Source organism: Podarcis filfolensis, assembly GCF_964270895.1.
Source record: "Podarcis filfolensis genome assembly, chromosome: 7".
Classification (NCBI taxonomy): Eukaryota; Metazoa; Chordata; class Lepidosauria; order Squamata; family Lacertidae; genus Podarcis; species Podarcis filfolensis.
In genome coordinates, this window is record NC_139603.1 from 207,167 (window position 1) to 228,664 (window position 21,498).

At 42.4% G+C, this 21,498-nt stretch overlaps 2 protein-coding genes across 3 annotated transcripts in view; both read right to left on the reverse strand.

Moving 5' to 3' along the window:
• LOC310767424 (uncharacterized protein) overlaps positions 1-21,498 on the reverse strand; it is a 270,699-nt gene that overhangs the window by 41,376 nt on the left and 207,825 nt on the right. The window lies entirely within an intron of this gene.
• Positions 1-21,498, reverse strand: part of OLFM4 (olfactomedin 4) — a 37,371-nt gene that overhangs the window by 6,942 nt on the left and 8,931 nt on the right. For both annotated transcript variants that reach the window (XM_083624331.1, XM_083624332.1), the window contains exons 2-5: positions 14,436-14,629; positions 11,605-11,757; positions 3,470-3,682; positions 2,389-2,542 (exon numbers count right to left, since the gene is read on the reverse strand). In XM_083624331.1, the coding sequence (XP_083480457.1) occupies positions 2,389-2,542; positions 3,470-3,682; positions 11,605-11,757; positions 14,436-14,629 (714 nt within the window). The remainder of the gene's footprint in view (positions 1-2,388; positions 2,543-3,469; positions 3,683-11,604; positions 11,758-14,435; positions 14,630-21,498) is intronic.

A 21,498-nucleotide genomic window follows, 5' to 3' on the forward strand; every position in this document is an offset into this window, starting at 1 on the left:
GCTGTAAACCCACAAAGCCCCCACCCACTTAGAAAGTAAGGGAAATTACAGGGTCCTCCTGCCCCCCAGCTAACTGGGTGTTGCAGTCAAGTCAGGGGCAAATTAGAGATTACATGCAAATGTAGGTAACAATAAACCCCCAACAGCCTTGTTTTAAAATAATATGGAAAAGTAGCCTTGCTGTGGAGGGCAGTAATTTTAAACAAATTAGTGGCAGACTAGTTTCTTTTGTTCAGACTTACTCTGACTGCTTTCCCCCATACAGATGTATATTTATTGTGAAAGCTCATCCAGCAACCCCCCCAAAAAGGATGAAAATACAGCTAGTGGGAGAGATTTTTGTGTGTCGGAAAATGACTAGTGCAAAAAGCATAGAGCCTCTCCCCCTGCACACACAACTCTGTGACTCAAAATTCAAGTTTTTTAGCTGTTTCTTGAAGGAGAGTAATGCCCTTTCTGGGCTTCAGAGGTGTTGTTTCAGATCTTTTGTATATGTGTGCATGTTTTAAATCTCTCTCTCCCCAGCCCCACTTGACCTGACAGACAAAAGGGTTCCTCATCCTTCAGAGAGAAAATGCAGCTGCTGCCTGAAAGGCAAGTAAGTTCAAGAAGGTGTTTTGAACAATGAAACTTTGTCTTCCTGAAGCGTATGTAACCCGAGGTACCACTGTAATTAGAAATTGTGCATTTCTAACAATAAATTTTATGCCATCACCATTAATGTAGATAGATGTATGACAGGTGCTCAGTGTCACATAGAAATCTTTTGGCTTTTGCAAAAGATTTCCTTCTAGCAAGGAAACAGAAGCATGTGGTGAACAAAAATAATAAGATCTTTCTGAGATGAATTGCCCTTCATACAAAACACGCAACTTTTTTCCTGACCCACTTTGTACCTTATAATCCAGAGACTGTTTCCTGTGGGCCTCTAGATATTATTAGACTACAAATCCCATCCTCTCTAGCCACTGAACACGCACGTTAGGACAATGGTGGCTGCAGCCCAACAACACTGGAGGGTCACAGGTCCCCACAAGCATGTAAAGTACCAGAGACTGTCCCATCACGAGGGAATGGGCAGCAGCCGCCTACTCAGAGGGCAAATCCTGGGTCCTGTGAAAATGGCAGCAGAGATAGTTCAGCAGAATGGTGTGCTGTTCACCAGAAGATTTTCTGAATAAGCCCAACTGAGATGAAGGGAGCCATCCAAGAGCATAACAGAAGCCACTACACTACCTGATGGGTCAGGGGTCCCTGTTAATCTGTGGTCATTGAAGTGTCTTCTACACTTTGCCATGGTGATTATCTGAGACTGATTTCCCTTATGGCCCATTTCATTAGCATACTGCAAGCATACTGATAGTGCAGGAAATATATTTCCCAAGATTGTGATGAGCAGGAGATCACAAAGGCAGTTTCAGAAGAGAGTCACTGCAGAAAGATCAACAAGATCCTCCATTATGTTATGTAGATAACTTGAATGTATTAAATTCTGGCATCAGTGAGTTATCACTAAATCTTGCTACCTCTGACAAAGGTCCCCCGCCTCCAAAATTAGGAGCCATTCTGGAATGTGGTAAGAGTCATTGAGCTAAAGCTCAACGGGTTGGGTAGGGTGGGAGACTCATTCAGGAACCTTGCAAGCAATCTGCTTAATAAACTGAAGTCAAAATTTTGACCGTTCTTTGTACTTTTGACCAGTGAGGAAGCGTTTTATTCCAGCATTTTTCTGTGCATTTTACCATGTGGCTTCATTTAGGTACCAAGTCATGTCTCAGTGTCTTTTAGAGTTGCAGTCACACACAACCTGGAACAATCTAAGGGGTCGGGAGCTTTTGGTGTTTTTTAGAGTTGCAGTCACACACAACCTAATCATTATCAGGATTGGTGTTGCAGGCCAAATTTGACAGGTGGGAAAGGCCACCCACTGTCAATCACATGATGTCACCATGCCATCCAGTGCCAGGTGTTTTGAAGTCCCAAACCTTCCAAGGTGCTGCTGAAATTGAGGCCTCCCCCTTCCTTTTAGAGTTCAAAAGGGCTTACTTCTGGTTGGTTAGGATATTATTTACTTATTTACTTTCAGAAGCATTTTAATCCCTGTTTCATTGCAAAATGAAGAATTTCTCCATTAATTGTCTGGTCCTCCTCCTCTCTGCTCTTTTTCTCATTCACTGCAAGGAAGGATGAAAATGGCCACAGTGTGACATGCTGAGGGCTGGGCAAATGAATACTAAAGATAATTCATTCACAATATATGTAACAAAATGAAAAGTTTTCAGGAAAGAAGCCTCAGATCTAATTATTTACCCTGCCCTCCAAGAATGGAAAATATGAAAATATACTTCTGCAACATACGTTCCATCATCTAACAAAACAAATACTTACCAGGAGGGATGTAGTGGCTGGTGGTGCTCTGGTTTGTATTTGCTTCACATTCTTGCAATTTATTCTTTAGAGCCAGAATTTCTCGGCGGACTGCAAGGATGTTATGCTTATCCAGCGATTCCAGTTCATTCACCATAAGACTCAAATTCTTAATCTAGGCACATAAAATGGTAGTAGTGACTTTTGGTTATGCTCAAGTTTGTTTTGCAAACTGATTTTTGCTGATATTTTAATAAACGATGTTACCAAGAGTGCAGTAAGTACAGTGGTACCTTGGGTTAAGTACTTAATTCATTCCGGAGGTCCGTTCTTAACCTGAAACTGTTCTTAACCTGAGGTACCACTTTAGCTAATGGGGCCTCCCGCTGCTGCCGGGCTGCTGCTGTGCAATTTCTGTTCTCATCCTGAAGCAAAGTTCTTAACCCGAGGTACTATTTCTGGGTTTGCGGAGTCTGCAGCCTGAAGCGTATGTAACCTGAGGTACCACTGTAATTAGAAATTGTGCATTTCTAACAATAAATTTTATGCCATCACCATTAATGTAGATAGATGTATGACAGGTGCTCAGTGTCACATAGAAATCTTTTGGCTTTTGCAAATAGCTTAGGATAAGGTTACTGATTTGCTTTAACTTCCTGTTTTGTTTTGTGTGCATGGTTTTGTTCTTTTACTGTGAAATGCCTTGAACAAAATGAGTGAGCGATTGGATGCAAATTTATGAATTCTTTTCAGTGCTCAGTGTGGGAATCGTTACTAATTTTTTTACAGAGCAGGCTACTTGTGGAGCTTTGATTGGTCCATGGTAATTATTCTGGACCACATAGCTCCCATTTCCTCCTTAGGGCCTGGTTCCTTCTCCCCCTTACTCTTGACCCTTATTCCAGCCCCACTGTTTCATCCTTGACACTTTTCTCTTATTCATGGACCAGCCATATTTTCCAATCCTTGTGTAAACTGGCTAGGAAGGGAGGGAATAATTTCTACCTTTGGTTATATGTGCATAATTTCAGGAGAATCATATTAAAGCTACTGGAGATTTGATCAGGAGAAACTGTGGATCTTAACAAAGCTTTTACCATACCTCTCCATACAGCTGCTCAACAATCACATTGCTTCCCGTTAGCGTACTTTTCAGCTGTGTGACTAGCCTCTCCATTTCACTGATTTCCAGTTTCATCAGTTGGAAGTCCAGTTCAGTGTAAGAAATGCTCATCTTCTCCATGCGCTCAATCTTGATGGTTAGGTTTACAATCTTTTTTTCATACATTGCAATTTCTTTGGTGTACTTGGTAATCTATACATATACACAGGAATGTATTCCATTTTAGAAAATGTATTTAAGATACCTTTTAAAAAGATAAGTTTTGCCCCACTGCACCTCTGTAATTTCGCCAAGACCAAAATATGATTACTTGGGTACCACTGAGCACAGAAGCTTATATAACATTGCTGTGGATTCTGGTTTAAAAATAAAGACAAAGATTACAGATAAATGACATAGATAAAGAAGAATGTCTGCAGGATAGGGAAAGTGTAATCACTGTTCAGCTACATTTTTCTCAGTGGGTTTTAATTTTTATTGAGTTCAACAGAAAAGTGCCTCCAACTGTGACAGAATGACATAGATGATCCTTATCCATACTTTAAAAAAAAAATCTGGTGAATTCATCAATCAAGTGCAATCGATCACAAGAGCTTTTAGGCAGAAATACATTTACATAGATTACCTACCTTACCAATTGCAGGGGCCAACACTGCATACACACGCTACTTTCTATATCTAAAGATGTTTTGGAAGCCTGAGTACTGAGTATCCATGGAAATTAACTAGGTAAAGTCCCATTCTTGGAACCAGATGCCCCTGGGACAAGGCAGAGAACCCCAAGAGTCCCTGTCTATAACTACAGACGAAATGGATGTATAGGACACATGATCTGCATTACAGCCTTCCTTTTATTTCACACCAGTTAACTATCATGGCATCACCTATCACAGGGAAGGGAAGAAGTTTGAACCACCCAGTTCAAGTTGGTTGCTGAGATTCCTGCAAAGCATGTAGAACTAAATAGGCCTTCACAGAACAGCAATTAGGGAGTGGGGCTGGTTGAATTTTCACGAAACCTGGAAGAATGTGAACTCAGGGTGTATGGGAACATCATAGTAAAAAGTAAAAAGTAAAAATGAACAATGTTTCACAATCATGACCTTATAATTAGATTTAGCTTATCACCAAATGTATCATTTGTCCAGTTCTGTTAGCTGAGTACATGTGGTGAACAATCCAAAGCCATACAGGTTCTTTTCGGATCATGTCACCCTCTAGTTAACCCTTCAGATTGTGATATTTAATAGGTTTTCATGTCAGGATGATTGTCTGCGTAAAAGAATCCTCAGCATTGTGATTCCAGTGTGAGATTACAAGAGGACATACCGGTGCAATATAAGCACGTCTCAAACAGATGCTTGGAAGTGTAGTGCCTGGGGCACCTAGCCATTTTCAAGAACAGTTATGCATTTACAAGATCCATCAATCATTTGCTGCTGGAAATAATAAGAAAGGTTATGACTTGAATAATGTTTTTATATAGAACAATAACAAATGAGGTTGCATTTATTTTATGTCTTTACCAAATGACCTCAACTATGAAACAGAAGCCTCACAAAGCTCTTTATTTTTCCTGTATAAACAATTCTCATAAATAAGTGAGTATCTTTAACACCCCTGTAGAAAAGCTTTGTTTTCATGTCTGACCCGATCTGTTATCTGCCAAGATTATGTCAGAGGATGTGTTGCTCTACATCTAGCTTGAGGGTTTGTTGCCCTGCTAGGCTGAATTGTCCAGCTGGACTGCGGAGCCGCAAAGGTTTGGGGCAGGGCTGGGGGGTTTCTTTTTCCAGCTACCATAACTTTAATCACATAGTGCTCCACAGGAGAACAACACTGTTTGGTTTCAGAAATTTCATTGTTTAAAACTATCCTTAAACAGCTTTCAACTGGGAAGACGACTTTTCCTGTAATCACTTATTTTGCTGAATAGCTCAAGATAATTCGCTAGTAAGCACAAATGATTAAAATGATTTTTAAAAAGTTCCTATCAAAATTATTCATGTAGGTTGTTAAATTATTTTTGTAGTCCTACAAGTGGGGCCCCATTAAGAATGAACCAAATGGCTGATTTTAGTCCTTGACCATCCCTTCTTAACTTCTGCAAGAAATCTGTCACTGCTGGAATAGATGACCCTCTACAATTCTATGATTATGCGATTCTCAGTCTGTTGTCTGATTCTTTGTGAAGTCAGGTGAGAAAGCCTTCACAGCCTAATTCCTATACTTCCAATTTTTCTGTTCAGGATGGGATTTTAAACTTTATTCAGGCCCATATTTTAAAATGTATGTTCAACTCTCATACATGGGCCCTGGAGGAATAAATTGCAATTAATATATCCTCTCCTGCCTATTAAATCCCATCCCACAGTTAGAGAGGTGGACCTTTGGGTGACAAGGAAATCAAAGGTGTGCTAAACAAGAGAAGGAGATGGCAGAGAAGCTGAATGAATCACTTGCATCTATCTTCATAGAAAAGCCTATAGCACAGATCTCTGTGCCTGAATAAACTTTCAGTCTGAGGAACAAATAGTGGTTACAAGAGACAAAGTTCTAGATCTTATTGAGAAAAAAGAACTAAAAAAATCTGGAAGTCTGGATGTTATCCACCCAAGAGATCTTAAATGACTCAAACTTGAAATTGCTGTCAAAATATTTTTAAAAAACTGAAATGTATGTATGTATGTATTGTATGTAAGGGATGCGGGTGGCGCTGTGTGTTAAACCACAGAGCCTAGGACTTGCTGATCAGAAGGCTGGCGGTTTGAATCCCAGCGACCGGGTGAGCTCCCGTTGCTCGGTCCCTGCTCCTGCCAACCTAGCACGTCAAAAAAGTGCAAGTAGATAAATAGGTACTGCTCTGGCGGGAAGGTAAACGGCGTTTCCGTGCACTGCTCTGGTTCGCCAGAAGCGGCTTAGTCATGCTGACCACATGATCCGGAAGTTGTACGCCAGCTCCCTCAGCCAGTAAAGCGAGATGAGCGCCGCAACCCCAGAGGTGGCCATGACTGGACCTAATGGTCAGGGGTCCCTTTACCTTTATGTATTGTATGTAGAGAGAGAGAGGGAGAGAGAAAAATTGCTGAGCTTCTCACAAAAATATTTAACTTGTCTCTAAGATCAGCCTCTGTACCTGAAGACTAGTTAGTGGCCAGGGTAATACCGTTTTTTAAAAAGGATCCAGACTGGATCCAGGGAACTACAGGCTTCAGGGAACTACAGGGTTAGATTAAAACTGGTGAAAAGCATTGTTAAAGATAGAATTACCAAGAATACAGATGAAAGTCCTGCTGAAGATGAACAAACTGGCTTCGGCAAGGGTCAGTCCTGTCTCACTAACTTACTACTACAACTAATAAATTTTTATTATACCCCGCCCTCCCCGGCCAGAGGGCGGCTAACACCAATAAAATTACAATAAAACATAATGGGGGGAACCCAGTTTATTAAAATACGGGTTAAAATACCATTTAAAATGCAGCCTCATTTTAATAGTAGCCCATAAATCAAAACCATAAGGGGAGGGAAACATAAGGGTCAGACTGAGTCCAAACCAAAGGCCAGGTGGAACAGCTCTGTCTTGCAGGCCCTGCAGAAAGATGTCAAGTCCCGCAGGACCCTAGTCTCTTGTGACAGAGTGGGGCCAGTACTGAAAAGGCCCTGGTCCTAGCTGAGACCAATCTAACCACCTTGCGGCTTGGGACCTCCAAAGTGTTGTTATTTGTGGACCTTAAGGTCCTCTGCGGGGCATACCAGGAGAGGCGGTCCTGTAGGTACGAGGGTCCTAGGCCGCATAGGTCATAGTGGACAGCTTTCAACCCAGTGTATGGCAGCTGTGAAAGATGCAAATTCCATGCAAGTGATCATTAGGAAAGGAACTTAAAATAAATCTACCAGTATCATAAGGCCATTATACAAATCTATGACATTACTGTACCTGGACAGTTCTGGTCACCTCACCTGAAAAAAGGATATTGTAGAGTTGGAAAAGTTCAGAAACTGGCAATCAAAATTATCAAGGGGATGGAGCACCTCCCTTAGGAGGAAAGGATACAACATTTGGGGCTCTTTAACTTAGAGATAAGGTTTAAGGAGTAAGGAGAGAAATGACAGAGGTCTATAAACAAAACAAAAAATTTTTTTTCCTTCCAGTAGCACCTTAAAGACCAACTAAGTTAGTTCTTGGTATGAGCTTTCGTGTGCATGCACACTTCTTCAGATACACTGAAACAGAAGTTGCCAGATCCTTCTATATAGTGAGAAGGTGGGGAGGGGTATTACTCAGAAGGGTGGTGGGAATGGGTGATTGGCAGATAGCTGTGATGAGCCTGTTGACGACTCTTAACGACTGCAATAGGTCTTACAGGAAAAAGCAAGGGGTGAGAAGGTGAAAAATGGCTTTGTCATGTATAATGAGATAAGAATCCAATGTCTTTGTTCAGACCAGGTCTCTCCATGGTTTTAAGTTTGGTAATGAGTTGCAATTCAGCAGCTTCTCTTTCCAGTCTATTTCTGAAATTCCTTTGTAGTAATACAGCTACTTTGAGATCTTGTATAGAATGTCCTGGGAGATTGAAGTGTTCTCCTACTGGTTTCTCTGTCTTGTGATTCTTGATGTCCGATTTATGTCTGTTTATTCTTTGGCGTAAGGTTTGGCCTGTTTGTCCAATATAGAGAGCTGAAGGACACTGTTGGCATTTGATGGCATATACAATGTTAGACGATGAGCAATTAAATAGTCCCACAATAATACTACAACCAGACGTAACACGGACACTGGCACCAGAGCCTGCAATAAACCCAGATGCCAACTTTGCTGCCACATACACCCGGACAACACCATTACTGGCCCCAACAACATCACACATACCATCTCAGAAGATTCAGGACAGAGAAAGGAAAGGACTTCTTCACATGTGGCATTATCAGAGGTGCCAATTTGCGGGTGAGATTGAGGGGGCAGATGTTGCGCGTGTGACATCATGACATTAAGTCAGCATATGCTTCAACGTTGGTCCAACATTTCTTGCCCTCTCGCCCGCCCAACACCACTGATGCCTCTTCACATCTCGTACCCCCATACCCAAACCACAATGCCACGGCCACAGCCACTTGGTCTCTTGCACTGCCCCCCCATACCTAAGGTGGCTAAGAGAAGGTGTGCTGGCACCGATGCCACGCTTCTTTTCTGCTGGGCTCCGGTGCATAAGGGGGGCGAGGACAGCCCCTGAGGGGAGAGTATCCTTGTAGCAGCCAGTGATGTACTTCAAGTAGATTGTGCCTCAAAGTGCACTTCCAGAGAAAGTCAATCCAGACCTGCCAGCAGATTTATGTTTCTATAATGTTCTTTTAAATAAACTCTATATATTGACTTTTTGTGGGTAATAGAAGAATCTTACAAATGAAATGGAACAACATAGAGGAGATAAAGTTCAGTGTGTAGTTAAAAATGTAATAAGGGTAACACAATGGGTCATGGTGAATTTAACCACCAATCGTTTTTCTTTTCTTTTTTCTTTTTTTACAATGTGTATTAATCATGGATTGAGTACTTGTTTATTTCCTTCTATTTTTGATTTCCAATGACTATTTATGTTACTTAGTATGTAATACAACAAAGCATTCAAAACTCAAAAAAAAAAAAAAAGGAAAAAAGAAGAAGTGCACTTCCGGAAGTGCAGCCTGGCTTCCTGAAGGGTATCAGCAGCCTTAGCAGGCCTTGGTGGAGGCTTGGCAGCAATCGAAACAGGAGATCATGGATTGACATCAGAAGCCGAGGTAGCTTCTGTCAATCAGTGATGTCCCTGTTGGCAGGAGGAGGAGCAGGAGGCGGCTTGGTGCTCGGCCTCCTTCTCCCTCTCAATATGGAGAAAAAAATATTGAGGGGGCTGCCCCTAATAGTTGGTGCTATGCTGCATATATATACTGTGGGATTCACTCACACAAGAGGCAGTGATGGCACCTACATGGATTAGACAAATTTATGGAGATTCTTGGCATCTAGGGCCAGATCGTCCACTATCAGTTGGTATTTCCTTGCCCTGGCTCTTCATGGTTCCCATTCAGCCAACACAACTCCTTCCTGGGCCAGGATCCTCTCTTCTCTGCAGACAGGGACATTCGTCAACAAGAGGACAGAGGTGAACATATGTAAGCCTCACCCTGGGCAGGTGTGTCATAATTCTTATTACTTTAAAGAAAATTGTTTAAGCAAAAAACAAATGTTCCCAGAGAACTGTCTCTGTCTCCACCACCTCCCTGTTGTAGTTTTTTTTTATGCTTAAACTTCTTATCTCTTCCTGATTATACTGTTAGAAAGTTTATTAATATTTATGGCCAGAATTTATAATTTAGTGTTCTGTCTTTCCTCCTGATTAATTCAAGGACACTTCATTTGTTACGACGTCTGGTTCCTGGAGCAGTCAAATAATTTCTCCTGGACACCTAATTGAAACCCTGCATATTTTTCATCAAGCAGCCAATGTCAAATGCTGGTTCTTGGCTGCATGAGGTATTTCCACCCCCAAACCTCACCCACCCCCACTTCCTCGAAATTACAGATGTTGGGGCTTATTTGTGGGGATTTTAATGAATGTTGCAAGGGAAAGGCAGCAGAATTCCTATAGCAAACCACAAAACAGCAAAAGGCTAAGCAGCTTTGCTTTAATTAGACAGCCTCATGACCACATGAAAACAACCCACTGTTGTGCAGCTTCACAAGGCAGAGGGAGCTGTTGAATCCCCCACCTTCAGGTCTTGCAATATTTTCAGACAGAAAGGAGGAGTATCAGGCTATTATCACCCTTCTTTTGTGTGAGAAGATCCACCTTGCTTTCCCCCATAACTACCTGCCACAATAATAACAGGAGCTTCCCTTGCCGTTACAGTAAAAGCGAGGCTAACCAGTAGATTCTGTATCCACAGACACCCCCCAACCCCAGTATGTTAAGCAATATGCTTAATGTGGGGCTCTCAACCAAGGAAAACATTTCACTTGATTAACTGGCTGCTTTTTAACCTCTGGTTTTATTAATTACGCCTGCACAGAACCTCAGGACATGTGCCTTTTTGAAAGTTAAAGGAAGTATAGGTTACAATGCAATGTGACAACCTGCTTTTTAACCTCTGGTTTTATTAATTACGCCTGCACAGAACCTCAGGACATGTGCCTTTTTGAAAGTTAAAGGAAGTATAGGTTACAATGCAATGTGACAAAGCTAACTCTCGTTCTTTGAAGGAAAGGCCATTTTTAATCTTTTCCTTTGTGTTTCTGACTTCTGTTCAACCCCATGGCAAGTTCTGTTTTGTCTCCCATGCTAGTCAACATCTATTTTAATCCATTGGATGACCTCATCTGGATATTTGAAGCATGTTACCATCAGCATGCTGATGAAAGTCAACTCTTTCTCTTCATACTATCCAAATCAGAAAGGGCTGTGCAAGTGCTGGAATGATGCCTGAACACTGGGATGGGTTGGATGATGGCCAGTAAACTGAGGTTGAATTCTGATAAGACAGAGACTCTGGTGATAAATGGTTCCAGTTCCAAGAAATAGGTGAATGTCATGTTCCACATGGGGTGCCACTCCCCCTAAAAGAACAGGTTTGTAGTCTGGGGGTGCTTCCAAGCTGTAGGTGCTCATGTGGCCTGAGTGGCTAGGCTCAGCTTTGACTGGTTTGCTAGCTGCACCTGTCCTTGGAACAGGGTGACCTATCAGTCACCCAGAGCTCTTATGCAAGGGTGTGGCATAAGAAATAAAATGATAATAGCAACACTGCCAATAACACACCAGAATTATAACAGCAATGATCAAGTGGTCCCTTAATTCACAGGCTAACTGATTAAGATTATCTGATTAAACTGCAGGAGCCAAAGTCTTAGGTGCTTAATCAAACAGATTAAAGCCTGCAGTTGGCAATTAGACCAGAAAAATATAGAAGGTTGTGTAACGTCACTGTGCACTATCTACTGAGAAGTTATTCTGCACAGACCCTGTGAAACAAATGGGAGCTGATTTCTCCTTCCCTCTCTCTCAACTTTTAAAAAACCAGAAACTATATGTGCTGACTACAGAGGTGTATACTTTTATTTATTTTTTAAAGTAACTTACTTTTGAAAGCTCACTCTCAAATTTATTTGAGAGCTGTTGGGCTAAGATCTCAAGGCTCTCCATCCTCTGCACAGGGAATGTGGTGTCTGGTAAGAACACGGAACATCGGCAAACTTTGTGGTCATCCACAGAACCAGTCACATTAGCAAATGGCTGCAAGAAAATTGGGGTTGGGGGAAATAACATGAATGTTATACAATTATTGACACAAAAGCGTAAAAGCCTGAGAGAACAACTGGCCTGTTTGACTTCATTGGTCATTGATAAGAAACAAAATCTGTTTAGTGGGTGTCATACCTGTTGAGCACTCCTTTTCCCTCTTCATGTTGTGTGCTCAAGCAAGTTCAAAGTGAAGAAAAGAGGCTAGATATTTACAGTACATCAGTAATTCCCCAAAGTACCGTACTCATAATTCTATAATTACCACACCACCATTGCTGTTGTTGTGTTGTTGTTTGACATGAAAAAGCAAAATCTGGCCCAACTCCCTGTTCCCTCACACTGAACATGGCCTCTAGGCTCTGAGAAGCTGGTGGCAAATTCCACTCCTCACTCTCACTCCAGAAACTGGAGGATTCTTTTAAAATAAAAAATGGAAAAAAGAATAACTGAAGGGACTGTAGTCCCTTGTCCTGCTCCCAAAACTGTCCCCTGATTTGTCAGTGCTTGGAACTGTAAATATATATTGCTTTCTCCTCCAGAACAACTGGACTCTTTGGAGCCTTCTCCACTTAAAAATGCGGACAAAAGGCCTTGTTCTGCTGCCACCAGGCTCTGGGCTGCTTTGTGCTCCTCGCCACACATAGGCCAGGCTCTGACTGTTGAGAATATTCTTGTGGGTTTTCCTATTCACCTGAAGGCAATAGCTGGCCAGAGTCTGGAAGATTCAGATTATGTCCCTCAGTGACAGATAACTCTTAAAAGATTGTTTTAAGACGCAGAGAAGGAGGTAGGAAAGATACCTCCCTGCAGCCAAGGGTGATGCATTCCAAGGCATCTTGGAATGCCTTGCATGCAGTGCACTCCCACTGTGTACAAGCATCGTTAGCATCCTGCAATATGGAATACTACCTTTTGACAGATTTTTCCCCAAACCAGATTTGGTCTGAATTGAGAAAAAGAATAACTTAGCCGCACAACAAGCTGGTAACATGTACACAGCAAATAACCCAAGTTGAAGTTCTGAATTGGGGAGCAAGAGAGACTGAGAAAAGACACAGAACGTGCTGAGGTGGGTTGAGGCGGAGGGGGACGGGCGGTTCCTGTAAATACAAACAGTATCTGGAGATGCAGAGATGGCTTGCTGGATATTTAATGTGGGACACAGGAACTTGCTTTGTTTGAGCGCTAAAGCTGTCTACCTCCAGTTTTGCTAACATTTATACATAAGGTCAAGTATGATACAATATTGTAAGGTTCCAGTGATCCCTCCTTTGAATGGAAACTGAATATGGAGAAGTACCATGCCCTTGGATCTTCCCATCCTCAGTGAGATGAGGCACATGTAGGCTCCTGCAACACCTGCAGAGAGAGCAGGCAAGTTCCCTAAAAGCAAATTGTGCCTGCTCCGCTAAAGAAGAGACAAGGCAGGCATAGAACAACAACAGACAGAGAAAGTCAACAGCAGCTCTGCATTCTTCTCCAGCTTCCTCTGCCTGGTGAAACCTACAGAAGTCTCAACAGAGAAAGCCTGGCTCACCTGCAGCTACTTTTCACTCAATGACTTTTTGAAGCTAAGCCTGTGGTGGAAGGGTCATCAAGGGTCAGGGGTGGACCAGGTGCCTCTGCAACCTTGTCCAAAATTGCAGGTGCAACTCTTATGTTTCTAAATTGCTCACCCTGCGTTCTGTTTCTTGGTCACAGTTGTTTGGAATGCTGGGAACCTTCCCTGGATGAGATTAGATAGCATGAAAGAACCTAGGATTTCTCTCCCATCCACCCCGCCTTCCTGTAAGGGTTTGCAACAGATTTATTTCCAACCAATTCAAATTTTATCGTCTTGCTTGCTATTTTTTGTGACCCAGTAGATAGTTCTTACATAATTTATATTTAGTATATTTAATAATAATAATAATAATAATTTTAGTAAGGTGATTCATAAAACCTGTTCCAGACACTCCAAGTGTCTCTATTTTCCAGGGACATCCTTGATTTAGAGGAGCCATTCCCATTTCTGATTTGATCCTGGAATGTCCTCCATTTCCTTAGGATGTCCCTATTTTCACTGGAGAAATGTTGGAGGGTATGGAGTTATCTGACCCCTGAGCCACCTGAAGGCAATCCTTTAATGTTTAATCTTTTTTTGTTTTTATATAAGTTGGAAGCTGCCCAGAGTAGCTGGGGCAACCCAGTAAGATGTGTAAATAAATAGGAAAATGATCATTATGGAATGGGACATCCCTATTTTCATCAGGGAAATGTTGAAGGACATGCTGTTCTACTGGCTATAAATTTGGTGTCACTGAAATAAAGCCTAATTCATCCCTGCCTCCCTTTCCCCTCTTCTTACTGTGTTGTCTGCTCTGTGGTGAGTTCTAAATTGTAAGGCCTTTGGGACAGGGTCCTGTCCTCCTGTATACTGTGATGGTATAATATAAACACCAACAGCAACACAAATATAAAATAACCCCCCACCCTTTGCTTCCCTCCTGACCTCCCCTATCTTTTGGGGGATGCTTTTTGGAAAACCTACCACAGCACTTAGTTGGGAATCAGCTGCTTTTGAACACTCTCACCCAATTTAACCTGAATAATATTGTGATGATTATGCCAGAAGGAAAAGAACTACAATATATGGAGTTAATGATAAATAATCAAGAGACATCTCTTACCCCAGTTGTTGGCCTTGCTGCAGTGACATTTGCTGCAACTGCACTTTGCAGAAGAAACAGCAGCCCAGCTGCACTGATGGACTTCATCTCCCCAGCTTGGGCACATCTGATGAAGCATGGAGAGGGAAGTCTCTTTATAGTGTGGTCTGGGGATTTCCCTTCAGGGGGATTGCGCTTAGAAGGAATTTGTGCAACTGGTTGGATGACAAAATCAGAAGAGTGAGTCACAATACCACCAGCAACTGAACAAGAACATTTATTTCATTGTTTGTCCGCAATAGTTCTTGTAAAAACCCCTTTGTTATGGCCAACATCTTATCAGAGTGATTACAGAAGACAGAAATACCATTTACCATTTCCTCCTAAGGTGGGAAGTGATGACTTGGGCTAAGCTGAGCTGGGCAGTTTTCTCTATGCCTGTGGCTTAATCAAGAGCTTTCCAAACTTTTCACGTTGGTGGCACACATTTTAGACATGAATCATTTCGCTACACAGTAATTCAGTTTTACTAGCAAACAGGAGATTTTGGTGGACATACAGTGGACAGGCAGGGTTGATCTACAGGCCTGTGCCATTTATCAACCATGTATCCTCTTCAAGCACATTGAACCCTAATTAAACCCTAAATAGGCAATATGGATCAATCGCCTGCTCCACTGTGGAAATGCAAACTCTGTCAAACAAATAATTTCATATATCACAACATCCACCCCTATTTCTGGAGAAAATGTGATGAACCAAGAGCAGCAATCAACAAAGCACACCCAGGAAGGCAGATTATGCAACTGCAAACAATTATGCTCACCTTGAATGTCTTACAAGGTAAAGGCATTCTTTGAAAGAGAAATACATCACAACTAGCAATACCTATTTTGCATGCCTGGGGGATTTCCCCTACATTCCTCTCGCCCCAGCTTAGAGATTTCCCTTCTGCCTCTACCTTTGTTTGATGAATTGTAGATTCATACACAAAGAGCCCCCAAACAGATCACAGTGTCTATATGTCCTCCTTCAACCTGTGCAGATGTTGCACTCCCAATCAGTTAAATACTACTTCTAAAAAAAAAGAAAATATAAAAAAATTATATTGTTTAATAAAAACTCCCCCACAAAATCAGCCTATTTCATTTGTTACGATTCATAGACTACTAGAGTTGGAAATGATTCCAAGGGTCCTCTAGCCCAACCCCCTGCAGTGCAGGAATCACAGCTAAAGCATCCCTGACAGACCAACCTCTGCTTAAAAACCTCCAAGGTTATGTACAACCTCCCAAGGGAGTCTGTCCCACCGTCAAACAGCTCTCACCATCAGAAAATACTTCCTGATGCTTATAAGAATTTATTTTCATGTAATTTGAATCCACTGGTTTGGGTCCTGCCCTCCGGAGTACCAGAAAACATGTGTGCCCCTGTGTATAAGACTACCCGCCTTTTTACATTATTTTTTAGTAAAAAAAACCCTAGTCTTATACACAGAAAAGTACGGTAAGAATGCTTTTTAACAAGGAAGAAAACTTTGATTGTCCATGATTGCAAAATAGATCCTTCAAGATTTTTATTCATGGGGAGCATCCTCAAGTCATTACTTTAATTCATTTTTATTTTATTTATTACATTTATATACCACCTTTATCTTCCAAGGATCTCAAGGTTGGTGTCCATGGTTCTCCTCCCCCCCCCAATTCATCCTCACTGGAACCCTGTACTGTAAATTAGGCTAAGAGATGATGACTGGCTCAAGGTCACCCAGTGAGCCGTCTAAGTTGTATGTGAGAGTTGGAAGCAGGCTGAAGATAGAAGCCAGAGATGGGGAGCCACACTCGATTTCTGCTGGAATCCAAGTCTGTGACCATGGCAGAAGCGAGACCTTTTGGGGAGTTAATGCTGTGAGCCCCCACCACAGTCTCCACTGTCCCTCACTGCAAGGACACTGAACCCTGTGTAAGACATGGAGCCCCTGGATTCTCACACCACTCAGAAATTGGAATGGTGAGCAACATCTTTTTTTCCGGCATAGCACGGTGAACAGGAACATAAGTCAATATATTAAGTCAATATTTGCATTTCATTGCAATGTTCTCTTTTATTCAACACTGAGGACTGAAAAATGCTTACTGGAAAATTATGCAAGTTCTCCTCACCCAGCCCTAAAATATTTTGAAATAAGGCCAAAAGACAGAGGACACATTAACTTCTCTCTCATAGAAGCAAAAGAACATGATGTGAGGAATTTGACAGGGTACCTCCTTGCCCAATCTGTTGCAAAATGTTTCTTTTCTCAAGCAAATCAGCTTCACCCTTTTGCTAAGATCAGTAGAACAAGGAATTATCAATCAATATAGGCAACGCTTATGGCAGGCTCTAATTACTTCTACCTATCTATCTATCTATCTAATCTATCTATCTATATCTATCTATCTATCTATATCATCTATCTATCAATGCATGTCGTGCACAGGGCTTTTATCCAGCTAGAACTCACTGGAACTCAGTTCTGGCCCCTCTCAGCTGAGCACCATTGCCATTATAAGAGAACAAGGGAGGTGTTGAGTTCTGGCACCTCTTTTTCCTGAAAAATAGCACTGGTTGTGTGGGATAAAATACTGGAATTGGAAAGCAGTGTGGCAAACAACTCTGTGGATGACATCCAGGTATAATAATGAGTGCCAATGTTGAAGGAAGGAAGTTACAGACAGGTGTCCTGAACTGCCCAATGTTAGCAGCTGAAAACTTTGATCATTCCTCAAAATCCCAGTGGAGTTTAACATTTACTGTGAGAACACTCTTTGGATGCTGAAGGCCCACCCTGCCCAGTCTACCCCTCAAACCACAGAGGAAACCACAACATTAAATCCTTTTCAGTACACATCAAAAGTAGCTCCTCCTTTTCCTAACTTTTATGAGAGTTTCTGATGGACTAAGGCAGGCTGGATTATCATGCTATGTCTGTGTTTTATGGATCACATCATACTAATAGCTAGATGCCATGATTTGGGACCCAGCTGGATGCCATGACCTAGGGACAGATGTCAGGACCCATGAGCCGGGCCGGATTTATGTATAAGCTAAACAAGCTGTAGCTTAGGGCCCCACTCTCTTGGGCCGCCCCCTAAAAAAAAAAATTAAAGGAAGGTTCCACTGTATATTCAACACAAAAAACAGCGACAATTTGTTGTTGACAAAGGACAGCTGGACATATAAAGGGCCCCATTCCCATTACCTTCAGTAGCTTAGGCCTTCATCAAACCTAAATCCCACAGGGTCAAAACAGCATGCACATCCATGCTCATGTTCTCTGTCACATTCTGCTTCCACAGCATCTATTTCTGATACCTGAGTGCCATAACTCCGAGGGGCCAGAACTCAGGACTCAGATACACTCATCAATTACTGTATTTTTATCTGTATAGATCCAGCCTCAGAGCCATAACTCAGAGGTGCCATAACTCTGAGGTTTGCACGTCATGTACACAGCTGACCTCAGCCTGCTGAGTGCTGAGTTTGCATAAACTCATTCCCAAAATCACAACCACAAGACATTTCCACAGTTGCAACTACAAGACCAGTTACGCCTGGCCTGGCCTGAGCTCCAGATACAGGAAGCAACTGTTCTGCAGCCAAGTAGAAGAATACCTTACTTAGGCATGCTTTGTGCATGTGTGCTCCTTGCCAATGGTGATGCAGGAAATCATGTCTTTTCTACAATTGTATAGATGCTCTGTGCATCCTTTGCTTTACACTTGGTCTTTTGGGAAATACTGTATCCTACCAAGACTTATTGCTGCGGCTATGAATAAACTCTTTTTATTTTTCCGTCCACTGTCTCTTTATTGGCTCTGGGAGCATTTGGACTTGGTTGTGGTAACAATATGTCAAAGTTATGTTACATCTGAATATGAGCCCTATGATGTGGAAGGGTCCTCTCCGTTATTTTCTAATATTATATATAATGTTCGCATGGGCATAGCCAGGATTTATTTTAGGCAGGCTGGCTTTATGGGGGGGGGGGCAGAACCGAGTTATCTGTGACACAATTCATCAGTTAGCTATTTTTATTTACTTATTTCTTTTACTTACTTGACCCCCTGACTATGCCCATGCACCGCTGTGAGGATTTTGTGCTGCCAAAGCTAGCTGAGATACGCTCCAGGCACACAGCCATTTCTGTACTGAAGATTTATTGCCAAAAGTTCAAAGCAGTTACAAGAGTTCAAAAAGCACATCCATCTCTTGCTCAGTCAGATGAATCTACTGGTGATCTTTTTTTACTCCTCCCCCAGCAGGACCATTTCCTCAGTGCACGCCTCCTACTTCCTCTGTTCTGTGAGTGGCTAGTTCCTGGCACTGGTTCCCCCCTCCCTATTTCCTCCTCTGAGTTGGATGAGAAACTGCTGATGAGCGATTTAGGCTCTCTGTAATTGCCCCCCCCCCCCCGGCTCTTTGGCCGTTTCCAATTCCCTGACAACCGCTGTTTAACATCTAGGTGAGTTGCAGCTGAATTATTGTGATTTTTTTTCTTTTTTAAGAATTCAATTTCACACTTTAAAAAAATACTGCTTAATCTACTGTTCTGTTCTTGGCTTACTCTGGTGCTTTGATATCACAGTGCTACATGGTATTATGCTATTGTAAGATCATACATAGTGTGCCTTGCAATATCTCAGCACAGTTGGGTAGTAGAAAATCTTGGTGGAGAACCATAATCCGTTAAATTTATTTGAAGTACTTTCCCTCCCCCCCCCCCCGATCTTTGCAAATGAATTATACATCCTACACACAGTTTTTTTTGTGTGAAACATTAAAGAGGAGAAGTGAACAAAACAGCCTAGATTGAGAATTATCGCGCTGTGGTCTAAAAAACAGAGCCTAGGGCTTGCTGATCAGAAGGTAGGTTGGCGGTTCAAATCCCCGCAATGGGGTGGGCTTCTATTGCTTGGTCCCAGCTCCTGCCAACCTAGCAGTTTGAAAGCACGCCAAAAGTGCAAGTAGATAAGTAGTTACCACTCCAGCAAGAAGGTAAACAGTGTTTCCGTGTGCTGCTCTGGTTCGCCAGAAGCGGCTTAGTCATGCAGGCCACATGACCCAGAAGCTGTCTGCAGACAAATGCTGGCTCCCTTGGCCAGTAAAGTGAGATGAGCGCTGCAACTCAGAGTTGCCCGTGACTGGACTTAATGGTCAGGGGTCCCTTTACCTTTATACTGTGTGGAAGATGTGGGATCTTAGTTTATTCATCATTAAAGGTAAAGGTAAAGGTAAAGGTAAAGGACCCCTTACAGTTAAGTCCAGTCGCGGCGCTCATCTCACTTTACAGGCCAAGGGAGCAGGTGTTTGTCCGCAAACAGTTTTTCCGGGTCATGTGGCCAGCATGACTAAGCTGCATCTTGCGAAACCAGAGCAGTGCACGGAAACGCCGTTTACCTTCCCGCCACCTATTTATCTACTTGCACTCTGACATGCTTTTGAACTGCTAGGTTGGCAGCAGCTGGGACCGAACAATGGGAGCTTGCTCCGTCACGGGGATTCGAACCAAGGACTTTTCGATCAGCAAGCCCAAGGTTCAGTGGTTCAGACCACAGTGCCACCCGCGTCCCTATTCATCATTAGCATGGCTAATGAATCCTTTGGAGTTGAGAGATACAAAGTAGGCAAATCTTTTCCTGGGAAATTCAAAAAAATATTTTTTTTCTTTGACAATGCAGGTTTGCCATATTGGTCAAGATTCGTCTCACTTTAAAGAGGTGGGGGAAAGAGGGTGGAGGAGTGTAATTGGAGGAAAGGGGGAATACAAGGGTCCCCTGATGCCCTGTGCCCAATGTCCACCTGGGGTTGGCCCTGTCCATAATGCCTCTGACCACCTGAGTCCTTGGAAAAGCATTTTTGTCATGTCCTCACATTCAGAGAGTTTTTTGGGGAGCAGCACTGCTTTGGAGTTCATATCTTAGACAGCAAGATCCTTCCATTTCAAACCCTCCTACCTGACTTGCCAAATGCTGCTCTCTACACCAGAAAAATGTATAAAATTAACATTTTATTGTTGGAAACATGCTCTAACTCAAACCTACAGAGACTGCCACAATCATTCATGTTTCTAACATAAGTATCCTGAAGCTCCATCTGCAGCAGGAACCGGCAAGCCACTCCAGTATCCCTGCCAAGAAAACTCCATGGACAAAGACAACAGGCATATAAAAGTTATGACGCTGGAAGAGGAGCCCCCCAGGTTGGAAGGCGTCCAACATGGTACTGAGGAAGAGCGGAGGACAAGTACAAGTAGATTCAGAGCTGATGAAGCGGCTGGGCCAAAGCCGAAAGGCTGGTAAGTTGCGGATATGCCTGGAAGCAAAAGGAAAGTCCAATGCTGTAAAGAAAAATATTGCATAGGAACCTGGAATGTAAGAACCATGAACCTTGTTAAGTTGGATGTGGTCAAAGATGAGATGGCAAGAATAAATATTGACATCCTGGGCATCAGTGAACTAAAATGGACGGGAACGGGCGAATTCAGTTTGGATGACCATCATATCTACTACTGTGGGCAAGAATCCCGTAAAAGAAATGGAGTGGCCTTCATAGTCAACAAAAGAATGGTGAAAGCTGTACTGGGATACAATCTCAAAAATGACAGAATGATCTCAATACGAATCCAAGGCAGACCTTTTAACATCACAGTAATCCAAGTTTATGCACCAACCACTGGTGCTGAAGAAACTGAAATTGACCAATTCTAGAAATGACACCAAAGAAGGATGTTCCTCTCATTATAGGGGGTTGGAATGCTAAAGTAGGGAATAAAGAGATAAAAGGAACAACTGGCAAGTTTGGCCTTGGAGTTCAAAATGAAGCAGGGCAAAGGCTAATAGAGTTCTGCCAAGAGAACAAGCTAGTCATCACAAACACTCTTTTCCAACAACACAAGAGATGACTCTACACATGGACATCACCAGATGGGCAGTATCGAAATCAGATTGATTATATTCTCTGCAGCCAAAGATGGAGAAGCTCTATCCAGTCAGCAAAAACAAGACCTGGACCTGACTGTGGCTAAGATCATCTTATAGCAAAA